This window comes from Bombus huntii, chromosome 5, assembly GCF_024542735.1.
Source record: "Bombus huntii isolate Logan2020A chromosome 5, iyBomHunt1.1, whole genome shotgun sequence".
In the NCBI taxonomy this organism is placed as follows: Eukaryota; Metazoa; Arthropoda; class Insecta; order Hymenoptera; family Apidae; genus Bombus; species Bombus huntii.
In genome coordinates, this window is record NC_066242.1 from 10093834 (window position 1) to 10120285 (window position 26452).

A 26452-nucleotide genomic window follows, 5' to 3' on the forward strand; every position below is an offset into this window, starting at 1 on the left:
AGAATAAAATCTTCTCGAAAAAAAAAAAAACGTGAACTGTCCCAAGCGTCCACTATGTTCTGAAAAATCTTGATGTTAGAATACGCTTTTTCCAAAACGTTCCCATTCAAATCTGTGAGAATTCACTTAGACAAAAAGTCCAAGAAACATTTAACTGGCTGGTCCTCGATGCACTTCGTACAATTACAATCTCAATCTGGTTGGTAGCTAGTATATTGTAAGTGACTAGCGTGACCCTGAAGACTCATCCGGACGCGAATTAATCAGTTTCAGGTGTAATAACGATCACAGAATGGTCTACGTCGACAAACCACCGGCTAAGATGACAGTAATCGCGGCGATGCCAAGATTCGCAAATAAATGACAGTGAAAGTGCGACGAGGCAGTGGCCGATTGAAAATCAACCTGTTCATCATCGTTCTCGACGCCTTTCGGCATTGGCTCGTCCTTCATGCCTGTCGTGTTCCTTTCGTGACTGTGATCCATCTTCCAACTCTTCTTCGAATCTCGCCTGGTGTTCGGTCTACGCATCGTCGGCGATCTATCGATCCCTGGAAAAATATGAATTTACCGTGTTAAGAGCACGTTCTTGGCTATGACTCGGAATTTACGGCGTGCTTGCAGCCGTACTCCGATCAAATGGTCGCAACTCTCGAAGAAATATCACTCGCCTTGTTCGAATCGAGTCGAGAGATCTTGTTTCGCGATTGGGAAACGATTTGTACTCGGAACCTATGATGAAGGGTTTTGGCTACGCTTTTACGTCGAATCGCGAATTCAAATTTGCTATGCTTTATGGTATAGTGGGTACTGATGTTGTAGGAATCTGATTTTAATGTATTATTCGTGCATTCAAGAATATATGGATTCCATTTAGAAAGACGATATTGATCGCCGTATATTTTTTGTGTCCACATCATTCATCCATAACATCGTATTATGGTGCCCTGGATACCATTCAATTTTTGAGTGAAACGTTGTCGTATATAGTAAGCGATTTATAAGTTAATTGCAATAATGTTTTAACATTGTACACCTTGTATATGTGATAACTCTATTTTATTTTATTGAAATTCTTCAATGTATTTCAATACGAGATTTCGCACGGTATTGGTAATGCGATTATATTGTATTTCATTATTGTATCCATTGAGGTTGCGTGATCGAGCAAATAAATTTTAATAATTGTTTCGGATTAATTTAATAGTAAATCATTATTAACTGCTAAAAGAAAACACTGTTGCAAGTCGTTTTTCTTGAAATAACTGCAGATAATCTAAATGGAAAATTTGTCTTCATAAAATCCAAACATGAAAATCGAACAATATAAATACCTGGTAATTACATGTGTAATATTTATCCATTAATGTTCATTGACAATTGAATTTAATTAGAATTAGAATTTAATTAGAATTAGAATTGATTAGAATTTGATAAAACGATATCAAATACCGAAAATTCAAATTTTACGTTAATTTCCAATGTGAAAGGTAGAAATCAAAAACCCCATTATGGATCTCGTAGCCAATGTTGCAAATGTAGATCTATGGACTGTCATACCCCTATCAGTTTCTCATAAATTCCCCATTATGTACGATACTGTGTTACTTGATCAGTGTTAAGTTAGTGTGCCATTAGTTTAACGCAGCTCTGACGAAGGTACATCTATGGATTCAGTTCTATACATCTAACTTCATAGTTACAGCATATTGTTCGAAACCTTTAAGGATTAGAATGTGCAGCTTTGCGCTTCAGCAACTACAAGTTTTTGCGTTTTGAAGTTTATATTGTTATGGGAACAAGTGAATTGTTAACAGTTATATCACGTACTTAAAGTTACTATTTTAAATTGATTGAATATACAAATGTTACTAAAATAAACAGTCAAGGCAATGACCAGATCAATTGCAAATAGCAATTTTGTACATTCACTTTATTTTTGTCATATTTTTCTAATTATTTATATGTATATTTATATATTTTTTATATTTTAAGATAATTCCAATAATGAAAAAATTAGTTGCTTTACTTATAGATATATAGGAATAGAGCTTCCACGTACAAAATATTTTTTTAAATTATTTCATTTCATAGATTCTGATATCGGAAATAATAAGATATTATACAACTTAATCAGCAGCGTAGTTAGAATAAGATTTGCATGTATTAAATAAAAGACAAAATGAAATTTAAATAAAATCTAATTCTGAAGAGAAATCAGCATTCGCAAAGACCTGCTTCCATGACAAATATTTGTCCGTGGAACGAAATGCAACGGAATTTCACGATCTTCGAAGTCCAATTTACCGGGTTGATGAATAAAATAAAATTTCTTTACCGAAGGACTAAAACGTAACCTACTTGCTAGGAAGTTCAGGAGCAAATTGTTCGTAGGATGAGAAGTTGTAACACATTTAATTGAATATTGATTCTGTTTCTATTGTTTTAATGGAAAACGAGAATCGCTTAATTACTGTATTAACCGTATTTATCGTATTAACAATATGTTAAAAATATATTTTGCTCGTCTGAAATATTCATTATAGGTGCTTTATATTTTAGAAAATAAGCAATGTTACGGCATAGGATTATTATTAATAACGAATTGCAATGTGAACTGAATAATAGTAAATTAGAATACAGTGACTTATTGAGAAATTAGTCGAATTAATTTACTAGATGATGTGCAGAAACAATTTTGAATAACTTGCAAGTAGTCAGAATCGCGAAGAAAATAGTATATAATAATAGTCAATTTTACAATTCTTTTATCTGGGCCTGTAATGAAAATTTGAAAAATATATTTTGTACATCTATGTCAGTTGTATACATACTGAAAGCTTCATTGAAATTGGTTTATGCAAGAAAGAATCTTTAGATTTATTACAATTATAGGCTCAAATTTGTGAAAAATGGCGATTTCCACCATTTTCAATCTTTTGTACCTTAAAGCAACGTTAAACGATTTCGATGACATTTTCAGTATGTAGGTATGTAACTGACATAAATCTAAAAAATGTATTTTTTAAATGTTCAGTACAGGTTCAACTAAAAAAATTGTAAACTTGACCTATACCATTATACGATTCTGACCAATTTTTTCAAAATTTTTTTAACCGTTATCTAGTAAACTAACCCACCTAACTTTACAAGAAAACTTAAATCGTTCGTTCCAATTTACGAAAGTTACTCTGCTGTAAAAGGTGTTCAAATACTTTCGTGAGTTACTGTATATCGAAATAAAAATTACTGGTTTCACAATGATATACAAAAAAGAAGTATAAAAAATTGTTATTGAAATACACATAGGGATGAATTATTAAAGCCTTCGGTTTCGAATACATCGTTTTATCTACCGGGTAAAAGTACATTGTTAGGATGCGACAAAGACCACTAGGAAATACTTCGGACGCATTTCATATCATACAGGTCGGCAAAGGAAGAATGTTTCACATCAATGTAGTATCGTAATCCTATTACACCACCACAGTATATCGATAAGCGCTTTTGATTGTACCAGTCTACGGTAATCTTCCATCATATCTACTGATTTGATAAGCTCGTTTGAAATCCGTTTCATCGGTGTGATTGTTACGTATACCGAAGTAATAGCATTAAATAGTATCTTTAGTACTCATGTTATGCCAACGCACGGAACAGGATACTGAGAGCTAATCTCAAATCAATATTCTTTCCCACACCTTCTACAATTTTATTTTGCTTTCTGCATCTATGAGATGTTTAGTTTAATCACGTAGCATAAATGTTTATCTTAAATGGAAACACTTAAAACAATTTTTAGGAGCTTATTAATAAAATATAAAATTTGATTGAACAGTTAGATCGATACGTCAGTATCATTGTTACACGTTAAAAAATAATTTGACGTTATAACTGTATACATTATAATGACATTATAATACGTATACAACTCAACACAGAATTATCAACAAATTATCAACATAAACTCATTCTACTTTTCCATTTATTTATATCTATTATCCCATTATCCTATTATAACTAAGCAAACACTTCTTGAATAAATAATAAAACACGTATGTATACGACTCAACTGAACATTACCGTTAATCACTGTTTGCTCAAATAATTCAATGAAAAGGTACATGACTCAACTTAGGATACCAATAAACGTTATACCGAAACGCAAACGATGCCCAAATCGAAACCGAAGTGCTCACCTATAACGCCAAGATCTAGCACAGTATACATAGTACATATAGCAACAACTTAACACCATAAACCGAAAGCACGATCTAAGCGAGGTTAAATCACTGGTGTCCGAGAATCCATTCACTTAATCAATAAACCAATCTACAGCTCGATGTCCATCGAGCGGGACAGCGCATCGTGCGTGTAACGGATAGTCGCTGCGCGATGGCAACGCGCGTTATCGCCGATCTGTCCATTAATAAAGATGAACGTGCGGAATCTCATCAGCGCCACGAAGTCTGGCCCGGAGGATTTAATGCTCGTCAAATTGTGCGCCGTGGAAAGCCGCTTTACGTGAAATCGCGCGCGCGTGACCACGTGCCACCAGTGAAAGCGCCAGCAGCTTTTCACAGATATCGAGCAATAACCCGGGAAAAATAATCGACGAACTGTGCACAAGAACCGCGTATTGGAACGTCGCGTGCCGTAAAAGCCAGAGTGCACTTGTCAGTTGCACGCTTCATCGAAAACGTCCACCGTGGCCCCAGCGACGATATTAATTTTCTCCGTGAGCGGATCCTCCACAAGCGTGGCCCCGCGTTATTCGAAAATACACTTCTTCCAATTATTCCTTTAAACGGAGCTGGAAAGCGATAGCCCGGCTTCACTGTCATCTCTGTGGTTAAAGCTGCCGAAAAAGTCGATGCGTTCGACTGTTAAATAACCGACCGCGGGTCAGACGACGAAATTTCTTTCATCGGACAGTTGCAGCGTGAGGTAGGTTTGACAGTTTTGAGTATGTGGTGTGGTTACAGACTCGGATGCGAGAATGGTTGTATTGGAAATCAGTGGGATAGTGGCTTAATGATTGACGGTGCATTGAATTTTCTTCTTTTTTTTTTTTATATAGAGTGCTTCGTTTGATTTAGATTAATATTGGCGGAGTATTTTCATACTTCAGTAATATCGATGTGGATTATCTTCAAATGTATGGCTTTAATCGCTTTACCGATGTCATACAAATAAGAACGAGAATTAACTTTTATCGTTGAATCGTTGTATACTGATACATTAAATAAAGTGTACCACAAATGATATAAACATTAATTATACTAGGCACGTGATTTTTAATAATTACCAACTTTAAAAAATAAGAAACAGGGAGAGATAAGACTTTACATTTTATGAAAGAATTATTGAAACGGTTGCCCTACTTACAGTATAAGTATCTGTGTCTGACTACTGTGATGCATAAATTTACTGCCTCTAGTACGTTACGTTTTTCTAAGACTCTAAATGTGCTTGTCTTTAATTTGACTAATATTTTATACTATTATCGAGATCTTTAATATTTCTGGCATGGTCCACAGCTTTAACATGACCTATAGATAGAAATCAGAAAGTATAAAATCAGGAGATATTTCACTCGACCAACCCGTATCTTAGCTACATATGTATGTATAAGTTCATAGAAGAACTTGGTTCTTGAAAACTAAGCCTCGGATAGAAGCATTTTATACTAAACTTTTGATTTATGTTTGCGTATAGAATCGCCTTCTTTACGTTTGTATAATACTTCCAGCCACGGCCTATATATTTGTAACTACATATTTTCTGTTTCTTTGCTTTATGATATTTTTCACTCATTCTTTAGTCCAAAAACTCTCGAGTCTATTTTATGATACATTTATTATAATATGCACCATGTTATAACCAGAAGTAGAAAAGGAATTGCCTTCTAATTGAGTGATTCTATTACTGTTAATGTCTTCGAGGTCCTACTTCGCGTTCATACAGGGGAGAATCAATGAATGCTTATTATATTCTCGAATCGATAAAAGAGTGACGCTGCTAGGAAAAGTAAATTTTTGTGAAAGTCGGTTTGAAGAAAATTATTAGTTACTCGACTATTTAATAATGTAGATATTCTTTTCTCTGTTACAATTTACAAGATATTAATCTCCAAGTTTCGAAATTTCTAAAAAAGAATTTAAGCGTTATTGTGTGATACCAATCTTGTTAAATACTATAATTTTTATAAATGCCACGTAACACTTCCATTATAGTAAATATTAGTATAGTAAATAAGTTAATTTTTTCAATATCTTTAAATTTACAATTTTTAAGATATTTTACTTTTCTATCGAATAGAAGACACGAACTGTATGTTTCTCGATCAGTCCACATAAATAGAGCTTTACTCCATAGTATAGCTGGATTGTTGCGCTCCACCACGTCCTAGGAATTTCGTCGATAGTGCGATAAGCCCTTTGCTCTGGAGTCCTGCAACACCTTGGGGTTGTTGGGTCGGTTTACCACCTATTTTATCATAATCGATAGAATACAACAGATATTGGGAAATTTTCGAGCAGCTGTCCATCTCATCTGAAGGTATTTGTAACGAGACAATATCCCTGAAGAGTAAAACAGCTGAGACTCGAAATTCATATCTTCGTGCATGCCTGAGATTCTTTCACTAGGAAGAAATTACTTGATTGTTTGTAGTTTGTAGTTGCGAACTCTGACGAACAATTCAGAAATGGTATTGTACGGTTGAATATCATGGCAATATATTTATTTCTATTTTTATTTACGAACAGAACTATCCTACAACTCCATCTTACACCGAAACCGGAGGTAGTCGACAAATAAAATTTTCTTCAGAAATGTTTGCGTAGTAGATTGTCAATTAGATTTTGCATTTTGTCGAGAAGATTCTCCGTTTTGGTGCACGAATCTTGAAGGAACTTATGATTCTTAGACAAGTAATTTATGACGTACTTCGCAGAGTCTGAGGAAATTATTTTCACCACTTCGTAGGATTGCTAAGGAAACACAAGCATAAAATATACCTTGCTTTCATGTACTGCGCTCTCTTTTGTGGCATACAAGGATAAAAAGGAAACGATAACAGAGAAGTAGCGAAATCTAACGAATGAAAATTATACGAAGAAAATATTTCTACATCACTTAATGGCGTTCCGAACGCTGAATCGATTTGTAATTAGCTCGTTGTACGTTTCATAGTGATTCGAATTCCAAGTTAAATCTTAATGTGCATACGTGGCGTCTGCTGCAATCGGAGATTCGTCTAAGTAAATATTAAATCGTACGGTGTTCGATAATCAAACTTGCTCTTTGTTTATATAGGTTTGCGTTGTTGAATTTAATTTCAACGCTGTAATTGCATTTGTTTCGACGGCAATTGTGCAGTCACGTTTGTTCGTAATTATAAACCATATTGTGCATCCGAATTTGCTTGAATGCACATAAGGGCCATATAACATACACTGTAATATTATTCTTTATTGCGCCGCCAATGCAATAAACGTGAATTCTTGCGTAAAAAAATGGAAAGGGCCAAAATGTAATATTTATCGAAATATTTTACAATATATAATGTAAAATTATATATAACGTAAACGAGTAAAAATATGAACGATATTTTATTGAAACAACAGTAAAAGGTCTTCAATATAAAAATGTTCCTGTTTCAGATGATATTAAATATAATTAAAAAATTATATAATTTCAGCAATGAGTCCGCGAAAACCTCAAACTCTATCAAGGTAATTTTTGAAGTTCGTTATGATTGTAAACTTTGAATTTTTTAATTTTCAATTTTCAAAATTCAATTAGCTAAAGAAACATGTATCTTTCTGGAAATAATTTTTTGAACTATATAAATTGCAATTTCTTTCCTTATGAGTTATTGGTATTTTAAAAACATGAGTTAATAATTGAAGATTAATTGATAACTTGAAGAATCAATTAATTTGTAGATTTATTTTCGTTACAAGTTTATTATTTGGAAATTAATTCGATATTGACATTTGCTAACATTGTTATCGTACATACACGTGGTAGACGTAAAACAAGCCTACGAGGTTATATTATAGTGTAGTCTAATGATAACGTTGGAACTTCAATGCAATTCGATTCTAAAATTGTTTGACTGTAGTACTTCTATACCCTAGTTCCAATTAACAAAGTAGAACTAGTGGTTTGCCTAAGGAATCAGGTATTCAAAAGACTAACAGAAAATCGAAACATGATTTTTTCTTATTTCAGATCGATGTTTGTACAATTTTTAACTACTACCGGTTAGAAATACAAAGCAACACAGTTATTTAATAAAATCAAAATCGTGTAATATTAGCTGTTAAGAATTTACATTAAATGTCATGAATTTTGATAATAACATTAATAACGTTTTCGTTCAAAATTACCTTGATAAAATCACGATAAATTTTTATAGAAATTGCAAATGTCTTGAAACTAAACAAATCAGCTACAATTAATTTCTGTTTTTACCCGAGTACATGATTAGTATTGAATCTTTCAAAAAACACATTACATGCTTCCATAAGTTTATTTGTCGCGGGGAAATAACATGAAAAATCATGAATTTAAAAGTAGATTTTCTAAAATAATCTTTGTAACACCATCGCTTCTCTTTTACATTTTAATTTATAGAATAATGTGGCTTTTGAGTGATTTATCTATATATTTACCTATATGTATACTTGTGATATTTTATGTACTTCAGTTCAATGGATTATCGATAAAATAATTTTGGAAAACTCGAAAATTATAGTAATATTTCATCAAAAGTTGCCACTAAAATCCGTAATGTGCTAAGGCATCCTGCCATAACTAAATATATCTCGTTGAAACACGAATTAAACTCAAACTTAACTTATAATTCATGGTTTAATCTAGGCTCACCCTGCCAATATCTTATCTGACAAGTCAGATTAAACCCAGATCTGTACAATCTATCTAATTCTAATCTAACATTCCCAACATATCTGACACACGCAGAATGCTTTATGCCCATATATGTATACATCTACCTACCTAATCCAATAATTACGCTATTGATCATCCCTCCCGAATCTATTTCTATTTCATTCCAAAAAGGTCCTTATAATCTTAAACAATATCATTTGAATATTCGTTGTGGATACATAACAAATGTTAATAACAACCATTTAACCATTGTAGTTTCATATCAAATCAAACCTGATACTCTATTATATTCCTTCTTCTTCGATATACAACAGATGACATATATTTTCTACTTTGTAATTTAACCTAACAGTATTACGTCATTTGGATCATTCTCAACGCAATTCTGTTCTTTCATATTTATACAATTCTTTAAATTCAAGGAAAATATGAAAGAAACATTGTTGATATATGTGATATCATGGTTGAATTTTCTGCTAAAATATTCCCCCAAGTATTAAAAACTTTCTTTTCGTCGAAGCAAAAGTAAGATTGCAATATAAAAATTCGGAAATTGCATGATAAAAAATATACTCACTCACATACGTAAATATATTTTGGAAACTAATAAACGTAAAAGATCTGCACGAGTCATAATCCATTCAACTTTCATCAAGGGTTAATTGCTGTCAGAGCAAAACCAATCACAGCTCGAATCCATCTTGAAAACACATTCATCCCTTTAATTTCCTCTTACTTCTACCATTTTTCCATCACCCTTCTTACCATTGTCTGGTAATTCGTTCTTCTCTCGCTCGAACGAGGTTTCCATCGAAATTAATCGACTTTAATGAAGCATATAACCTAGCCTGATCCGTTCTTCCCTGCTAATTATTGCCTTAACGTTATTAAGCACGAACGACACGGGGTTTAAGAAAAGAATCGAAGGAAGGGAACGAGCTCGAAGTGCGTTTCAATAGAGCGTGAATTATTGAATTCACATGGTAGGGCCAATTACTCGAGAAAATGCTGGCGATGATTGCACGTTGTGTCGCCCATTTTATTTACAATTATCGATAATTAAGAACGTGCCAGAACCGAGTCGTTGCTCTTTCTCTCTCTCTCCTTCTCTTTCGATGCATCGTCATGGAATGGTGGTTTTCGTTAACTCCGTCCCCATTTCTCTTTCTCCGTTACATTCCGCGTGCTCGTTCTCCTCTCTTTCCCTTGGCTTTCTCGCCGGCCGATACTCTAATCGGGCGACCGATTAATTATCAGCCAGAACCGAGAACGAACCGTGAATAGATGCCTAGCCGTTTAATCGTATGCATACCATTTGGAAATCACGTTCCACAGTTGAAATTTTGTTCAAGGAACTAGAAATGCACGTACGATGTTCTTTTTTTTCAATGAAATTCTGTAAAGGGTGGCATAAATTAGGTGGAAAATGAAGGGTTGTGCTACGCAATCTTTAGAGAAATAAATCTCTCCATGGAGTTTCCTGCACTGGATAGAAACATTGCAAGCGTCATGCAGTTTTGTGTAATGTTTGGTTTATTCGTTTGTTTGCAAGAGAATAAAGCGCTGCGTAGACTTGCGTTTACTATTTTTTGGCTATAATTATGACATAAATTATTAACATATTTACTAAGAAAGACCAGTTAATTCGATCACTAAGGCTATTCAAGTTTTTGGGAATACTAATTTTTTTGTATTTTATATTTTTGAATTATTACTTATAATTATATTACCTTCTTTTTGTATTTGTATTTGCGTTCCATCTTTGTTGAAGATAAATTGTATCATATTTATTTTTGGCGGAACAATCGACATATTTCGAATTAGTCTTCATTAATTTCAATTTCAGTAGAAATTTCTGATTAAGTTATTATGTCTGATTAGTATTCTACACTTTTCAATAGCAAATAGTATAACAGCTATAGAAAATGTTTTAACTGTTTCAAAAGTACTGAACATATTCCTGACTTATTTCTTTTTACATAAGTCTTTATATGAGTCTCAATAATCTTTCCATATAAAAAAAAGATTATAATGGAACGTGATTTCCCTTGAAATCAATAACTGGAATCATTCGAGTGGTTTAGGCCGCGTGAACATGTCCAGTACAAGCACGTGACGTTTATGTAGGAAATTTTGACATGATATGATGCGACATGACGTGCTATACGACCCGTCATAATTTAAAGCTGTCTGAAATTCTCTGGCGCCGGTTTAGTCTTTCCTTTTTTCTTCCTGAATTACGGTACTAACATCATTAGCTAACGAGAAAGTACCTGCAAGACGATGTTTCTCTTTGGCCTCTAACTTCTCGAGTTCTTTGAGCCGAATGCAAACGTTTGCAGTAGTTTAAAAAAGGTGTATGATGCAATCTTCTTGTAAAGGATCGTAAAGGTTTGTAAAAGGGGTTAATTCTTATTACGAATGGAAATAACTACAGAGAAATAATTCGAGTAAAATAAACGATCCTGGAACTGGTACGTATATGTTAACACGTGACATATAAAATTTTTCTATCCTTGTCTAACTTAACGCGAAAGATCGTAAAATTTACGAAGTTTCTTCTTTAATTATTTATTCTATTACTTCATTTACAAACTCGATACAAGTTTCGTATCAAATAAATTTGTACTTGGAGCAGTTTATTTTCATTTAAAAACAGAACAAAGATTTGCGGAATAGGTTTCTGTCAATTTATAGAAATTGGTGAGATTTATTTGACCAAGTAGCAAGTTCTATCGTAAATATACATTTTCTTGTTTCTATTTTTCGATAGATAACATTTACGATTTTGTTATTGCGTTCAGTTTCAATATTAAAAATTTCTTCGTGGATAATTAAACCTCGCTTAGTTCAAATGACTTTCGTTTGTTTTTGGCCATAACCAAAACGGAAACTCCCTTGTGACGTCTAGTTTCAAGTATAACATTCGTATAGTATGACACGGACATAATCTCGTGAACCAACCTCAGCGTTTAATTTACTGTACACGACATATCTCGTGAGCTCTGGGTCACTGTGTTGAAATTGCGATTAAGAATCTAAGAAAGTAAAGCAATGCATAAAAGCGAATGTGTCTTTTCTTGAATTTATAAATCAGTGAATTGAATTAAATAAGAAGCGAAGTATAGCTATACTTCTAATTGTTTTTGAACGTAACTATCTGTTTTCATAACAGCGTATGCCTGATATAAAATTTATACTGTCATAAATTTAGTGCCATAAATCGGAATGAGATTTGAAATTAAAACAAAGACTAAACTTGACTACGTATATTATATTTCTTGGTCCTGATAATTCCACCATATTGTGTAAATGTAATTTGATGTTATAAAAGAGAGGTTTAACTTAAAGATTCATTAAATAACAGGTCAACATTGTTCTTCAGCAATTAACAAAATAAAAGAAAATATCGGAGCTCCTGAAATGAGGAAGTTGTTAGCAATGATGTATAAGCTGTTGGATAAGAGTTCCTTGAAAGCGACCATTACGATGTAGATTAATACTTCATACGTAAAGTGTTGTAGCAGTAATCTGGATATTTCTTTTATCGCCTCTCATATGTCATAACTGGACTGCGCAATTTTATGCATTTATGCGAAAATTAAAGATACAAAAATGCAAAACATGCATCTAAGATATGTGATATATGAAATATCCAAAGTAAAGTAATGGTTATAATTCTTAATAAGTAAATGTAGAATCCCTATTTAAATCCTATCTCTTTGATTGTATCCATAAGACTAATAAAACTAATTTGCCTAAAAATTCATAGCCAAGTCATAGCTATATCATTCTATTAAAATTGGCATTGAGAATGTAAGAAGATGCTACTACATAGAAGCAATGTAAGATAAGAGACAGAAAGTGTGGAGAAAGATTAACATTTTAAATTATTAATACTCACGATTTATCATTTTGAGAGATTCAATGGCGAGAATAAACTGATTAGGATTCTCTGTTTCTTTGAACTTGAGGTGTTTCTAATTAGTACAGTATCATCAAATTTGCTCGAGTGAGATTACACACGGTTTAGATGCTTTCTCGAAGTAAATAAGGTTTACACAGCTCGCCTGACTGTGGACGCGTATGCTTGTATAATTAATCCGAATTTCACCGGCTAAATTACTTTCCGAACCGGGTGTAAGGAAGCATCGTGATAATTAACAAGTTACAAAACTAAAGCGAAGCTGGAAGAAAGTTCAGCCATTATTTGTAACACGTTACGTATTTAGCGTAATAAATTTTTCGCGTTTCAACCAACACGTAACGAAGAAGTTTCTTCGCGTAGTGAAACGAAAATCGTTAATAACATAGTGAAAGAAAAAGGAAGAGAGAAGAGCTAAATGGTGAGCAACACGGAACTCTTGTTTTATATTTCTTCTGATCGCTAGCTACCAGTTAATGGCATTCATACTTATACTTCGTTTTAGCTTAATAAACCACCGCTATATCTGGTTTCATGAGTAATAACTTGCATTTACTGGTTACTTGTGAAGAATCACTTGTCATTAGATCTAGTTTTTATGTTGAAAGGCAAATTTATAAAAATTTCCTCTAAACTTCCCATATCTGACAAAATAATTACCATCCTTCTATTAAAATCTTTGTTTGAATAATAAAGTTAGGATGAACAAAGTTTTATAAAGTAACCAGTAAATAATTTATTAATTTGTTCTCCACCTCAATTAATCCGTAAAACTAATCTCCTAACTTTTCGGTAGAACCACTTAAGCTTAACCAAAGCAGAAATTATACGATCGTTACATTTAATCGTAGTAATAAAATTCGATCTACGAACCCCTCCTTGGGATTCCGATAAAATTAGCGTGCGCGATAGCCCCGATTTATGAAAATTTTTAAACGGCACTGGACACAGTAATTCCATATTACACGCGCTAATTGAATATCGCGAATTCTAACGACGACTCCCGGTGGTTCAATTATATTGCACTTCTGTTATTTTGCGGCAGCATTGAACCAGATGGCTGATACGCATACGTTATTTAAACAATTTTAAGCCGATTGACGCATCAATGTCGATTGCACACCACTTAAAACAAATGTATCCCTTTTAATCCTTTGGGGATAGATTTTTCTTTTAGCAACATATATATATAAACGCAACAATATAACAATATAGACTATAATATATATAACATATATATCCTACTTATAATAGGATTAATTCTAATAAGTTTCAGTAATACCAAGGAAATTATAGCAATTGGTGGTGTGCAAAAGTTAGTAGACAAATAGATTTTTTACTTTATATTCCAAAAGTGATATCTAAGAGAATTTTAACCAGTATATGAGATGTGAGAGCATATCAAGTAAAAGAACACGGTACAAATAAATAGATACTATCATACAGTTATATAATATTATTTAAAATTCTTTCAAATACCGCTCTCGAAATATAAAGTAAGAGATCTAGCTAGTCGGAAATTTTTGCACACTTCTTGTTAAAGTCCATCTTTGACCTGAAACAGTGATCAAAGTGGAACTACATTTATTAAGATGAATTAATTGACTGCGATAGAGTGGCCCGTAAAGTCCTTGCTACTCGAAGTTCATCGACAAAATTCAAGTGGGATTAGTCTCTCTTTCTCCCTCTGTCCTTTTCCCTTGATTTTCCTCATCAACTCTCGCACCCTCGATTCGATATTATCGAGTAGTTACAGAGCCATGTAATTAACGGAAGTTACGATAACGAAAGGATTTCGAGAACTGATAAGCAGAAAAGTTGCACAGTTATGAAATTACCACGCAATTATGACCGTTGAACAAATTCGTTTGACTTGACGACGTATGAAACCTCTTGTTCTATGAACCTTTTGTTTATTAAATATAATAACACGATAATCGTAAAATCGAAAACATTAAATGTGCAGAAGTTGTATTAATTAATCCTAACTTTTAGATAAATTTTCTGTTCCGACTTTTAATTATAAGCTTTATATCGCTTATTGCCAGATTATTTATTGTACCGCTAGAATTCTATGTTGTATGTCTTTTAAGTAATTTACTTTGGCCTTTGGGTTTTAAATCTGCATCCGTACAATAAGTGGTTGGGTATTATATTTCTATTGTAAATTATTTTACAATAATATAACTAATTTTAACTCTGGGTATAATTGATTCTTCTACGGTAACATGTATTTATAAAATCACGATAAGGAATTTGTTTAATGCATTCGTTTAAAAGATTTTTATTTTCTATTGGTTTTAAGCTTCAATGAATAACGTGGATTACGTTATACATGTGTAGAAATTACCAGGGAACTCTGGGCGGAAGAAGGATTTTATGAAACGCACAATTTTCCGCGTATTTTATTATTCGCTTTTAGAAGCTTGTGTAATATTTATGATTGGAGCTACCATGTGATTCCATTTTATTATAAAAGAGACGAATTTTTTTAGCGACTGTAGCGCTCTCTAGTTTGCTGCTTGGTTAGCACGTTATTAATTATTGCAAGCTTGTAATGTTTTTAATGGATATCAGCATACGACTTTATTTAGTTCTACATTAAACAGAATGTTCGATAAGCTTTTCATAAAATATGTGATTTTTTAACGATACCTGGTATCATTTCGAGCTCACAGTATATTTCCGCACAGTAATTGATAGAAGAGATATCAAGTATTCATAACAAATAATATGCTTTTCTCTGATACAGTGTATTCTGAACTATAAATAATAAAATTCAATTTACTCACTGTAAAGTTTGATTTTTCCATCCATTTCTCCCAATGAATTTTTTGCCACGCATCTGTACGACCCGAAGTCTTGGGGCTGTATGGATTTTATAGTGAGCCTCATGGTTATCTCGTACCCCTTTGGAATTGTTTCAACCTTATAATTGTCTGGAAGCAGAAACGTAGAGAATCTTTGCATGGAATCGTTTTAATAATTTCTTAAAAATAAATCAAAGCATCAAATCAGATAAGAAATGAAAACTAAAGCGGTAATTAACATCGGACAAGTAACAAAAGCATTATGGTCCAATGTTTCTCCACTATATTTTATATCGCATCGTCTTTCTCATAAAATCTTTGAGACGAAAGCACACACAAAACCATCAGATTTCTCAAACCATACCAGTATCCAAGACCAGTTGGAAACCACTGACGATAGTCTAATAACGCGGGTCCCAAGAAAAACGTATTTTCGCGAACAATCGCTCTCTGTAATTGAAAATCTCGTTCAATCTGTGGTCGGTTGTTCACGTGTCGCCGAAGAATGCAATGAAAAAGTGCTTGATAAGGCTCATCGCCCGCGAGTTACGCCATTAATCTCGTGGTCGTATAATTGCTCTCGTCGCCGGTTAAAAAGCTAATTCGTTTAATTGCTACGAAACGACGACGATAAAGGAGGTGTGACATTTACTTGGAATAACAGGAAATTTTGCTTGACAAATTAACTATTTATATCGTTTTAAACATTTTGAAACGACGTGAGCTGGATACACGACGTTGTTTACGCGATCGCCATTTTCTCTAGACGGATGACATCCACATTGTATATTCATTGTTGTTCGTTCGACACTAAAACGTCTAACAATGGAAAAATGTGGGACATTAGCTCTGGGCTTATTAGTATACGTCGTTTGTCTGGCGTTCTAACGTGTAATAATTTTTCTATGGCCGCGTATTTCGCTTTATATATTTGCATATATCGGGTGTCTGTTTCTCTCGTCGTCTAATATTTTTCCTAAGTAGACGGGACGTGTGCAGGTAACGCAAATGAAGTTTTATTATGTTTTTGTGGAAGTGTGCAGCGTGGTTGGAATAAATTAAAGGAATTTAGGTTAAGCTTTTGGGTAAATGATATTTTTCCCTGGTGGCAGGTCTCGTGTTTTAGTGCTAAAGGTTGAATTTAATCAGAATTGTACATGATGAGTGAAATGTACATATGTTTGTTATTCTTATGTAGAAACTAATTTGAATTGTTAGTTGCTACATAGTTTTTATTGGAAGATAGAATATAAGGGATACTACACTTTAAGTTTACCATCGACATCGAGTATCTCGTGATAATATGTTACTGCCCACATGGGAAAGATAATTTACTTCACATTGGTATTCTTTCCAAGAAAAGAAATCAATTGCTTGAAACTAAGTTTCAAATCATTAAGCCTGCAATATAATATCCCGTATTACTCACAACTGTTTTATACCGATATGGCGATTGTGTAGCTCTAGAACAACTCTCGATTCTTAATATATTAATATTCTTCTCTACACTCCACAGGTTTGGAACATCAAACATTTTTTCCGTCTAAGAATTTCATAAATATTTAAATAAACTACCAGCTTATGGAAGGGAGGATACGAAAAGGAAATTATAAATTTCGTTATTTGTAACATTTAACAAGTTGATCGCTGATGACGCTACGTTAACGTCATACGCGAATGGTTTCCGAACGACACCGGAAATGTTCAAAAGAAAATACCAAAGTTCAGTCACAATGGAAGATCCCGTTATTTCGATCCAACGATGTTAGGGTACACTTTGCTATAGAACGATTTATTGATCAAACTTCCTGCAATATGCGTCCAATTTTTAATAGTTTTTGTTGTAAGAATGAGAAGTCTATCTGTGATTCGCAAAAAACTTCCGAATAAAATCGTAGATATACAAGCAAAGGTCGACAGAATTTTTCGGTAAATCTAGTATCAAAAAAGTAACGTTTCCGCAGGATGTTTTCCGTAATGGTTCCGGCCATCGAATAATACGATTTCAGCACGTACGCGTCATCTTTTTTTTGCTGTATCCCGATTTCTTGCGTTTGTTTCGTTTCATTCAAACCGTGGATTTAACGAGTTCCTGTCACGCCATGAGCCAATGTTTTTCTCACGCTCAAAACCCAATCGACGTATTAATCCAGAAATAAATTCTTTCGCGCTGTTCAGTAAAATTAAAAATACTTGTAACTTGTGCACAAAAGAAAGGAATTAAGATAGAAATTAAGAAAGTGGACAGACGACGAGATACGTTATTAATTTTGTCGCGTTACAATCATCCTTAGAGGAGAGATGGAAGAAACGACACGCAGGCGCCTTATCGTTTCACGCGGGTACTCCTTTACGCTCGCCCTTCGCCAATTATCACGAAGAGTCGGGGCTACGTTTAGCGAGACAACGACGTTAGACTGAAACAATTAGGTATAACCGCATTAGCATTACTTGTACGTAAACTTTCCGTCGCGTCTTCCAACCAGAATGGCGCAGTGCTGAGATAAAAGGCGCGGAAACTACGTCTTCGAGCTGAGAGTGGGTCATTATGTATGTATACAAATCACTTTTTCTAATAGCACTTATGATGGCTCAAAAAATTATTGGCATATCATAGTGTTTATTATAGCATTTACATACTAATCAATTAGATCCAAGTATATTAAATTTCGTATCATTTAGTAATACTTTTATATGACTATAAACATTTGATACTACGAAAATGAAAAATATAGGAGCTGATAAAGAAACGCTTCATTGGAAAATAAGGATATGTGATAATACTTTTTGTGGTCATCGTATATCGAATTATATAAAATAGTAGGATTTTCTTTGGTAAAAGTTTTGGTCGAAGAATTGTCCACGATAGCAGATGTTGATTTTCTTTTAAACTCTTGGTTATATTCGGCATGAAACCCGCAATGATACATTTTTACTAGTATTACATAATTTGTAATGCAAACGTTTTTACACTTCAAATATTATCTTAGAATTTTGACCACTGTTTAGTATTCGTAAATATGCGAATTTCGTACAGTTTTCAAGAATTACCAAGTAAGACAAAGATGTTCAACATAAACTAGTTATGGAATATAAACAAGTTAACGTATATTCTATGGACAGACTTGAAACTTTAAAAATACGAAGGTTTACCTTTAAAATGCAACTCATTTAATCGACTCATATTAAAATAAAAATTGAGGAAACGAAATGGATGTCCTTTTATAGGAAAGAATTCAATGTTTTCGTACCATTTGTGATCGTTTCGTTGGATGGCCTAGTCCAATAAGTGATCGCTGTTGGATAAGCCTCACTGTGACATTCCAGGACGAGAGTTTGGCCCTCATAAGCGCCCACTAACTGATTTTCGATCCACACCATTGGCTGAACTGCAAAAATAATTTCTGATAATAATTCGTATAAAATTTGTCTCGTATATTAAATATTTTGTTCAGTTACAGGCATACAGTCGATTACATTCGAAAATGTAATAATAGTTCAGAAATTTAGGAATAGCATAGGAATATATTTAAGCAACAAAATATTGTGTTGAGATATTAGCACTGCATTTTCAAGAACTGTAGACTACATATTAATTGATATTAAAAGACATTTTATCATCTTTTCCTTTCATTCAATATTTCTGTGTTACTCATACCGTACTTTTTCTCTAATACAAATCATTGTTCCGAAAGCAATACTTCATGGGACTGAAAGTTTAACCATGTTCATATTTTGAAATGTCATATTTTCCTTCTACTGAGATTTTTCTGGTATCAAGGCAAATTTATCTCTATATCAATTAATAAATTCTACTGAGAATAGAATTGCAATCTCCTATTATTTAATCACTAAGGAAAATATATCTATATTTCATAGATCTCAATGGAATTCCACATCCCATTCAATTTATCAAATCTTTGCATTTTTCAAATATTCAAAGTTATTGAATTTTGCTAAAAATATAATAAAAATCTCAATTCTACGTTCTACGTGAAAGTAACGTTCTACACTAACCGATCGTCATGGTGTTAATAAAAGCGACAGGAGAAAAAAGAAATGAATAAATTTGGAATTTCAATGGTTTTTTTTTTCAGTTCAAAGCGTGCGTTTTAAGGGCCCTCATTTTAATCAATCCGTTAAGATAGTCGACAGGTCGGTTCGTGACAGCAGAGGTTTGCCGCCGGCAGACAATATTTAAGGCGTTACTTCAGCGCCGGAAACAATGGTCCCCTGCATCTGCCATTCACGGTCTCCCAAGTGGCGTCATTATGGTACCGTTCTCCCGACAGATCCACGGCCATATAGCGAGACCTTAAATTGCATTTTCCAACACGTGTGCATAATGCACTGTTAGTGCTTCCGGTTGTTTGTCTTTGTGCCAAGCTGGAATGCCATTAGTTGCTTTACGAGTCGAAGGATTTTTGATATATACAAACGATTTAATTCTTTTTCGTTATTAATCCCATACAAATAGGATTGTTTCTTTGTTTGTATGAATTTTCAAAACTTGATATATTTAGTTGGAATTTATTTGTGTAGTTCTGAACTGATATTCTGAATCTGGTTCTGAGAATCTTTTTTGCGTTATTAATCTAAGTAGGATAAAAATTCATTATGAATATTGACAATCTTATTTAGTGTTATATAAAACGTATTAAATGTATTTCTCGCATAGTTAATTGAATATCATTGGCTTGATAGGGTGGAACAATGAACAGTAAGAAAAATACATTTTTTAAGAAATCAGATGAAATCAGAAACATAGTTATACAAGTTATTCATGATACGTGCTGTTCGAATAATCAAATAACATTATCTTCGCACGAGAGATCATTTATGTTCCGTTGAACTCTCGAATAAAGTTAAAGTAATTCTTTGCAATTTCTTGCAAACTTTTTCTCAGGAGACTATCTCGAAATATTTTATATTTTATAATTACCAACATCTTTATTAAGCAATTGCTTAAGTTTTAATCCCATGATTATAAAACTAAATATCTCAGAACTTTTATATACACTGCCAGAATAGTTTCAAATTTGATTAATATAATTATGACAGTCGTATCTCATTACAGCGCTAATTACACTTCGAAATGTTTTAAATGATACACATATGAAATACATATACACACAAATTTTTTATGGTAAATGTTAAGATATTACTATCGTGAACCTGTGTACATATTATATAGTTTCTTAAAATGTATTTCTAATAAAAAACCTACAGTAAACATTGAGCACGATCCGCTTGCTGACTGCTGGAGGTACACCATTCGACGCTATGCATAGATACGGTCCCATATGGGCACGTGTGACGCGAGTTAACTTCAACACCGAGCCCTCGCCTACTGTAACAAAACATACAAATGTATAGAAGTGCGTGTTTCATTTGTTGGCCCCGCCATAAGCGGCTGCGGGAACGTTTAAAACCGAGATATTTCCGAAAAATTGCTATCGCGCTCGTCCAGCTCTGCGAATCTCAAATAAAAGCTGTCAAATAGTGCTACCGCGTAAAATCCCAGTGCATTAAGCAGTCGATTTCGCATAGGTTATTCACTTGAATATCTTTTATGCAGCCTTTTCTGGTTTAGTTGATTTTTCGAGTAAATGAAAGGTTTTTCGGTGAATAGAAAGTGGAGTGGTAGAGATTTATTCCGGCAGTTAAAGTCGAGGATCATAACTCTGATATCTGGAATGTTGGAGCTGACTGATGCTGCTTCGTTATAAAATATTATAAGAAATCGAATCGTATTTTATATCTTTTGATGGTTGAAATTAATTTGATATTAATAATTTGACATTAATGCTGATACCCTGAATATACTGTATTTTATATTTTTGGTGACTAAACTAGTTTGATAGTTGGTCGTAGGATAAATTGAATATTTTATGCTGATAGATTTTCCTCCTTTAATTTATATCCTCTTTTACTTAAGCTAGACAGAATAACATGTATACACATTCGGTCACGTTCACCCAAAACCTTGGATAGCCATAAACTCCTCTTTCACACCCCAAGTAATCATTATCAATCCTCCCTTATGTCTGTAATTCTCTAAATGCAGTCAATGGCTATAAACATTTGTCTGTCATAAAAGAACCAATGTATTTTGTACAAAATATCTTCCGACACATAAATTTATAGTTATATCATAATATTTTTAATATTTTGATTATTCTTAGCTAATTTAGAAAGAAAAGAATTTCCTTTTTAATTGCTCATTTAACTATTTATAAAAATCGTAAGTGAAGGAATGAAATCTTAAAATACATTCTTGAACCTTTGCATAGATAGAGACTTTTTAAGAAGCATCCGGTGGATTTCTGTTCCTGAACTAGGAAATTATTATGCCGGAGAAAACAGATTCCTATCAAGTATGTTTATAAAATAACGAATATCAGGAGGTTACTGACTTTCTTCCTTCGAGAAATAAAGTTTATGAAATTTATTATTAGACTATTTTTACTTTAAAAGCAAACATTCTGAACTGAAATTATCAACAATCATTATACAATTTCTAACCATGAGAAATTGATTAATGTTTGAGTCATATTCATAGTAGTGATGTTTAATAAATTCTATTAGAATTGCAGGTAAAATTTAAAGTACGTTATAAAGTTAAAAGTAAATTATAAATTACAGACACATCAAAAATATGATATAAAATATAAAATGAAATGAACGATTCTTTGGTATTACGCATTGGTATTAAATATGGCATAAGTACTTGAATTAATCAAGATATTCCCTCTATCAATTTGAAAGAACGGTTTAAAATCTATATAATGCAGACAAAAATCTTTTCAAACACCAGATCTTTTACAAATATCAATTTGCAGTTATCGTATATTAACTTTTAAATAAAATCAGCTTCATCGTGCTATAATAATAATAATAAAATCGTAACATAAAATATAACATTATTTATATTTTTCGAAATGATATAATAATAAAAACAATAATAATTAGTAAATAAGAAAAAAATGCTGGTCATTCGTAATTTTGGAATTGAATTTACATGATATCAAAATTAAGCCGATTCGGTACTTTCAAAGGACAGCGTAAGTGCATATTTTCGTTATGGCGAGTACACGAAACAGGTGAATTGTTATAAAGTTTGCTAGCTGTTTACGTAATCAATGCCTATGTTTACGAGTAATAACGTTGCCGCCGGGTTGCTGCTAAGGCTGGTAAACGTTAAATATGATTATACCCGTGGAACGGCTGTAATCTGCTGGAAAATATTCGAACCACGAGAAGTCGGAGTGCGATGCACCGGATACGAGTGGGTGAACGTTGCAAGGCAAAAACGGAAAACCTACTTAAGAGATTTAATTAGATCGCTTGAAGGGGCACGTAAGTGATGTAACCGCGTTTAACGAAACCTCCTCTGTGGCCCGTGAAATTCTCCGTACCGACAATTTATTAAAGTAGCGACTGTAATGGTAGAAACCGCGAAAGGAGATGCTAATTTCCTGACTTTATGAACTTCAATGACATACGTAATTTGAGAATCTGAAACGAGAGAATCTTCAGTATGTCGGTATTATAGAAATACGAAAGAGACAAATCATCTGAAATATCGATTTTGGGTTTGAGATATTGCAATGCTGCTGAATATGACTATGATAAATCATTCTGAATTAAATGTACGAGTTTCGTGATTGGAGTATCCAGTTATTTGATTAACATTTTTCTCGTCCAATTTTTACTCTAATAGCTACTTTTAGAAAACATCATTCTCACCACACAACCCCTTCTTTAACAAAATAGATATAAACGCGCGACTACAATAACTTCAAACTTTCCTTAAAAACATTTAAAGTGTAGGGAAATCCGCGAGCTAAAATAACTATTAAGCCGCTAAATAAAGGCAGGTAGTAGTTTCAGAGTTTCATTGCGAAAGTTTAACGATTTGAAGAAAATTTCATACATTTAGAATCAAAATTCTTCTAAAATTCAGTCAACACCATAAGAGAAATAATCTAGAAGTTTTTTACGAAGGAACTCTCCAACGCGTACAACTTGCAGCTTTGCATTTTTCCTTTTTACAAAATTAGAAAATTTGATAAAAATTTACGATATCATCTCAAATAGGATCATGTACTCGTTCGAATTTAATCTCTGTATAAAAAACTTTAAACGAAACCTACTTCAAAGTAGAATTTGGCCTCTTTGTTGTTTGAATCTTTTGATTTAGAGCCGCTTGCTGATCTGTGAAATTGATGGCCAATTTGAAAATTGAAATTTAATCTCATAAAAAGCGCTTTGCGTGTTGTGCTATCGAAAGAGGCGAGGTCCGAGACAGTCAGTAAACAATTTTTGAATTTTCAACGATGGAAATCGTAAATGTATAGCAAACACAACAAGTTGAATTTTATTCTAACGCAGTCTCGTTTCATCGCCAATATAATTAATTACGTAAATTTTATTACGTTTCGCTACCGTGAACGTGACTACATTTTCGCAGTAGTATTTATTGGATAACTATAGTCTGATATGAGGAAATTAATTTCCTCGGACGTTGAAATTACTTCAAACAACGATACCAGGCATTGCACGATACGAATAATTCTATTAAAGGTCTTCGAATTTTATCGAATAAAAATAAATTGTTGATTTGTATTACTGCAGACGAAAAATATGGGGCACGAAATAGAATTACTATTACTATTCTTTACTTTTAACTATGGTCTAGATTAAGTTATGATTAAATTGTAGTTTACCAGTTAATTACGGTATGATATAGTTCAAAATAATGAAGTTTCTGTCAAGTTAAAATTTTCAAGTGCTAGCTACTAATATATTTATAAATATTCAATAACCATTTTGCAATTGTCATCGATTAATAAATAAAATTATGACGTAATTGAGAATAATACAGAATTTGAGATTTAAAGTGGTGTGTTTTCTGTTTTATCTGCGTAAAGCAATAAACACACCAATACATTTGATGACTTAATCAATCAAATTTCCAATAACCAATTGCTAATCATCAACTTTGACGAAACAATAAACGATATTTGATAATTTCGCTAATTTCCAGCAACATGAACTCTCTATGTCCAATTAATAGCTTTTAACTACCAAATACCAATTACTAATTGCGGATCTTCAGTTTCTAATATCCGATCTCCTATTATTATAAAGCTTTCAATTTCTCGCTCCATCCGTTTAATAATTAATCATCTAAGATATAAAAGATACAAAGGACAAAATGTACCAAATACAAATTACCAATTTTCGGTCTCTAACATTCAATTTCCCATTACGGAACAACTCCACCGTATGATAATTAATTTGCGTAGGAACAGGAAATGAAAATAAGGTAAAGAGCATCCAAATATTTTTCATTTTCAACTCATTATAAACTTTCTAAAACTTCGAAAAGACATTTTACCAATACGGCAGAAGACTAAGTTCGTAGTTCAAAGGAGAGGGTGATGCAACCCTAATTGAGTGCATTGAAAGAAGCGCAAAAAAGGCACATCCCTTTAAACACCTGTTGAGAAGATCGTTTAGCCCGTCGAAATTCATTCCACGTGTCAAGCTGTTCGTACTTGGGCAATTACGGGAGCATCGCTTCTAGCTGTTCTGAAATTACCGACAGGAAGCTTCACCGGGGGAAAGACTTTGCTTTTCATCTACCAGTGCCATCAAGTTCGGCCTTGCGTGCCTGCTGCGAAAGGACAAAACGTCGTTTCGAAAGTACAAGTGAGAGAAACAGAAAGATAGGGGGGAAAAAGGCGGAAGAATAGAAATAGGTATACAGAACTGATGGAATATTTTATTTTTCTTTTACTTATCGTCTAATGGAATCGAACCGCTTCTCGTCGAGAACCGACAGCTGGGCGAAGCAGAAGCGCATAAGAAGCGAATAGGAAGAATAAAAGGAAGCAACGGCGACAAATGCTTAAAACGATTCCTTAAAACCAGACTAGGACGAGAAAAAGTTCATCCGGTGAATAAATCACCGGAATTTCATTCCTATCTTCTAACCAGACCAGCGAAATTCCTTCTCATTCTAGTATAGGTCATATCCTCTCTTATATCGAAACTTCGGATCCGATACATCCTATAGATACAGCTTCCAAAGCTTTCGGTAGATACCTGAAGACATTCGATTTTTGAGGATTCTTCTTTCTACGTGATGTTTGAAGTTGGATTGGTTCAGTTAGAATTCACGTAGAATGCGAATAGATACGATAAGCTGACGTATATTCGAACGAAGGAAACTGACACTCTCTTATGAGATGATTTAGTAATTAATAATGAAATTTTACGTCAAATAGGATAATTGTATGACTTGTAATTAATAAGATTTTCTTGTAAAATTTCGTTTTCTGGTGAAAAATATCTGGTAAAACGTCACTGACGATGTTAGTTTCAATGTACAAAAAGTTCTAGATGTACTAAGATATTATTACAATCTTTCAAATATATGCTATAACCTTATATACATACAAATATATAATTATGTATCAACCTGTCTATCCCGTGTTAACACTCATAAAGTATTGGTATTTGCATTTGAAAACATAATTTCTAAAATGTAAAGAAAATTGTGTAGTGAAGCAATCTTTACTTAAATTCTTACAAGAAAAGAAACTTCTAACAGCTAAAAATTACCAAAACTCTTCCCAAACGTCACATTCTTGCTCTTGAAGAAGCGACTTGAAACATGACGGGAGCCGACTATTCAAACGTAATCGAACGATTTGTCAAACGAGGTGAGAAGAAAAGCTCTTATTTCATCCAAGGACAGAAAAGACAGTTTCAGGTTAAGCTCCGA

At 33.2% G+C, this 26452-nt stretch overlaps 1 protein-coding gene across 2 annotated transcripts in view; it reads right to left on the bottom strand.

Moving 5' to 3' along the window:
* Nucleotides 1-297: 297 nt before the first annotated feature.
* LOC126866079 (lachesin-like) overlaps nt 298-26452 on the bottom strand; it is a 156939-nt gene continuing 130784 nt past the window's right edge. Inside the window, exons 5-8 of one of the 2 annotated variants that reach the window (XM_050619181.1) lie at nt 20885-21004; nt 18909-19046; nt 15640-15786; nt 298-551 (exon numbers count right to left, since the gene is read on the bottom strand). In XM_050619181.1, the coding sequence (XP_050475138.1) occupies nt 298-551; nt 15640-15786; nt 18909-19046; nt 20885-21004 (659 nt within the window). Of the gene's footprint in view, nt 552-15639; nt 15787-18908; nt 19047-20884; nt 21008-26452 lie in introns of both variants that reach the window. The other variant, XM_050619180.1, reaches the window with a different exon arrangement.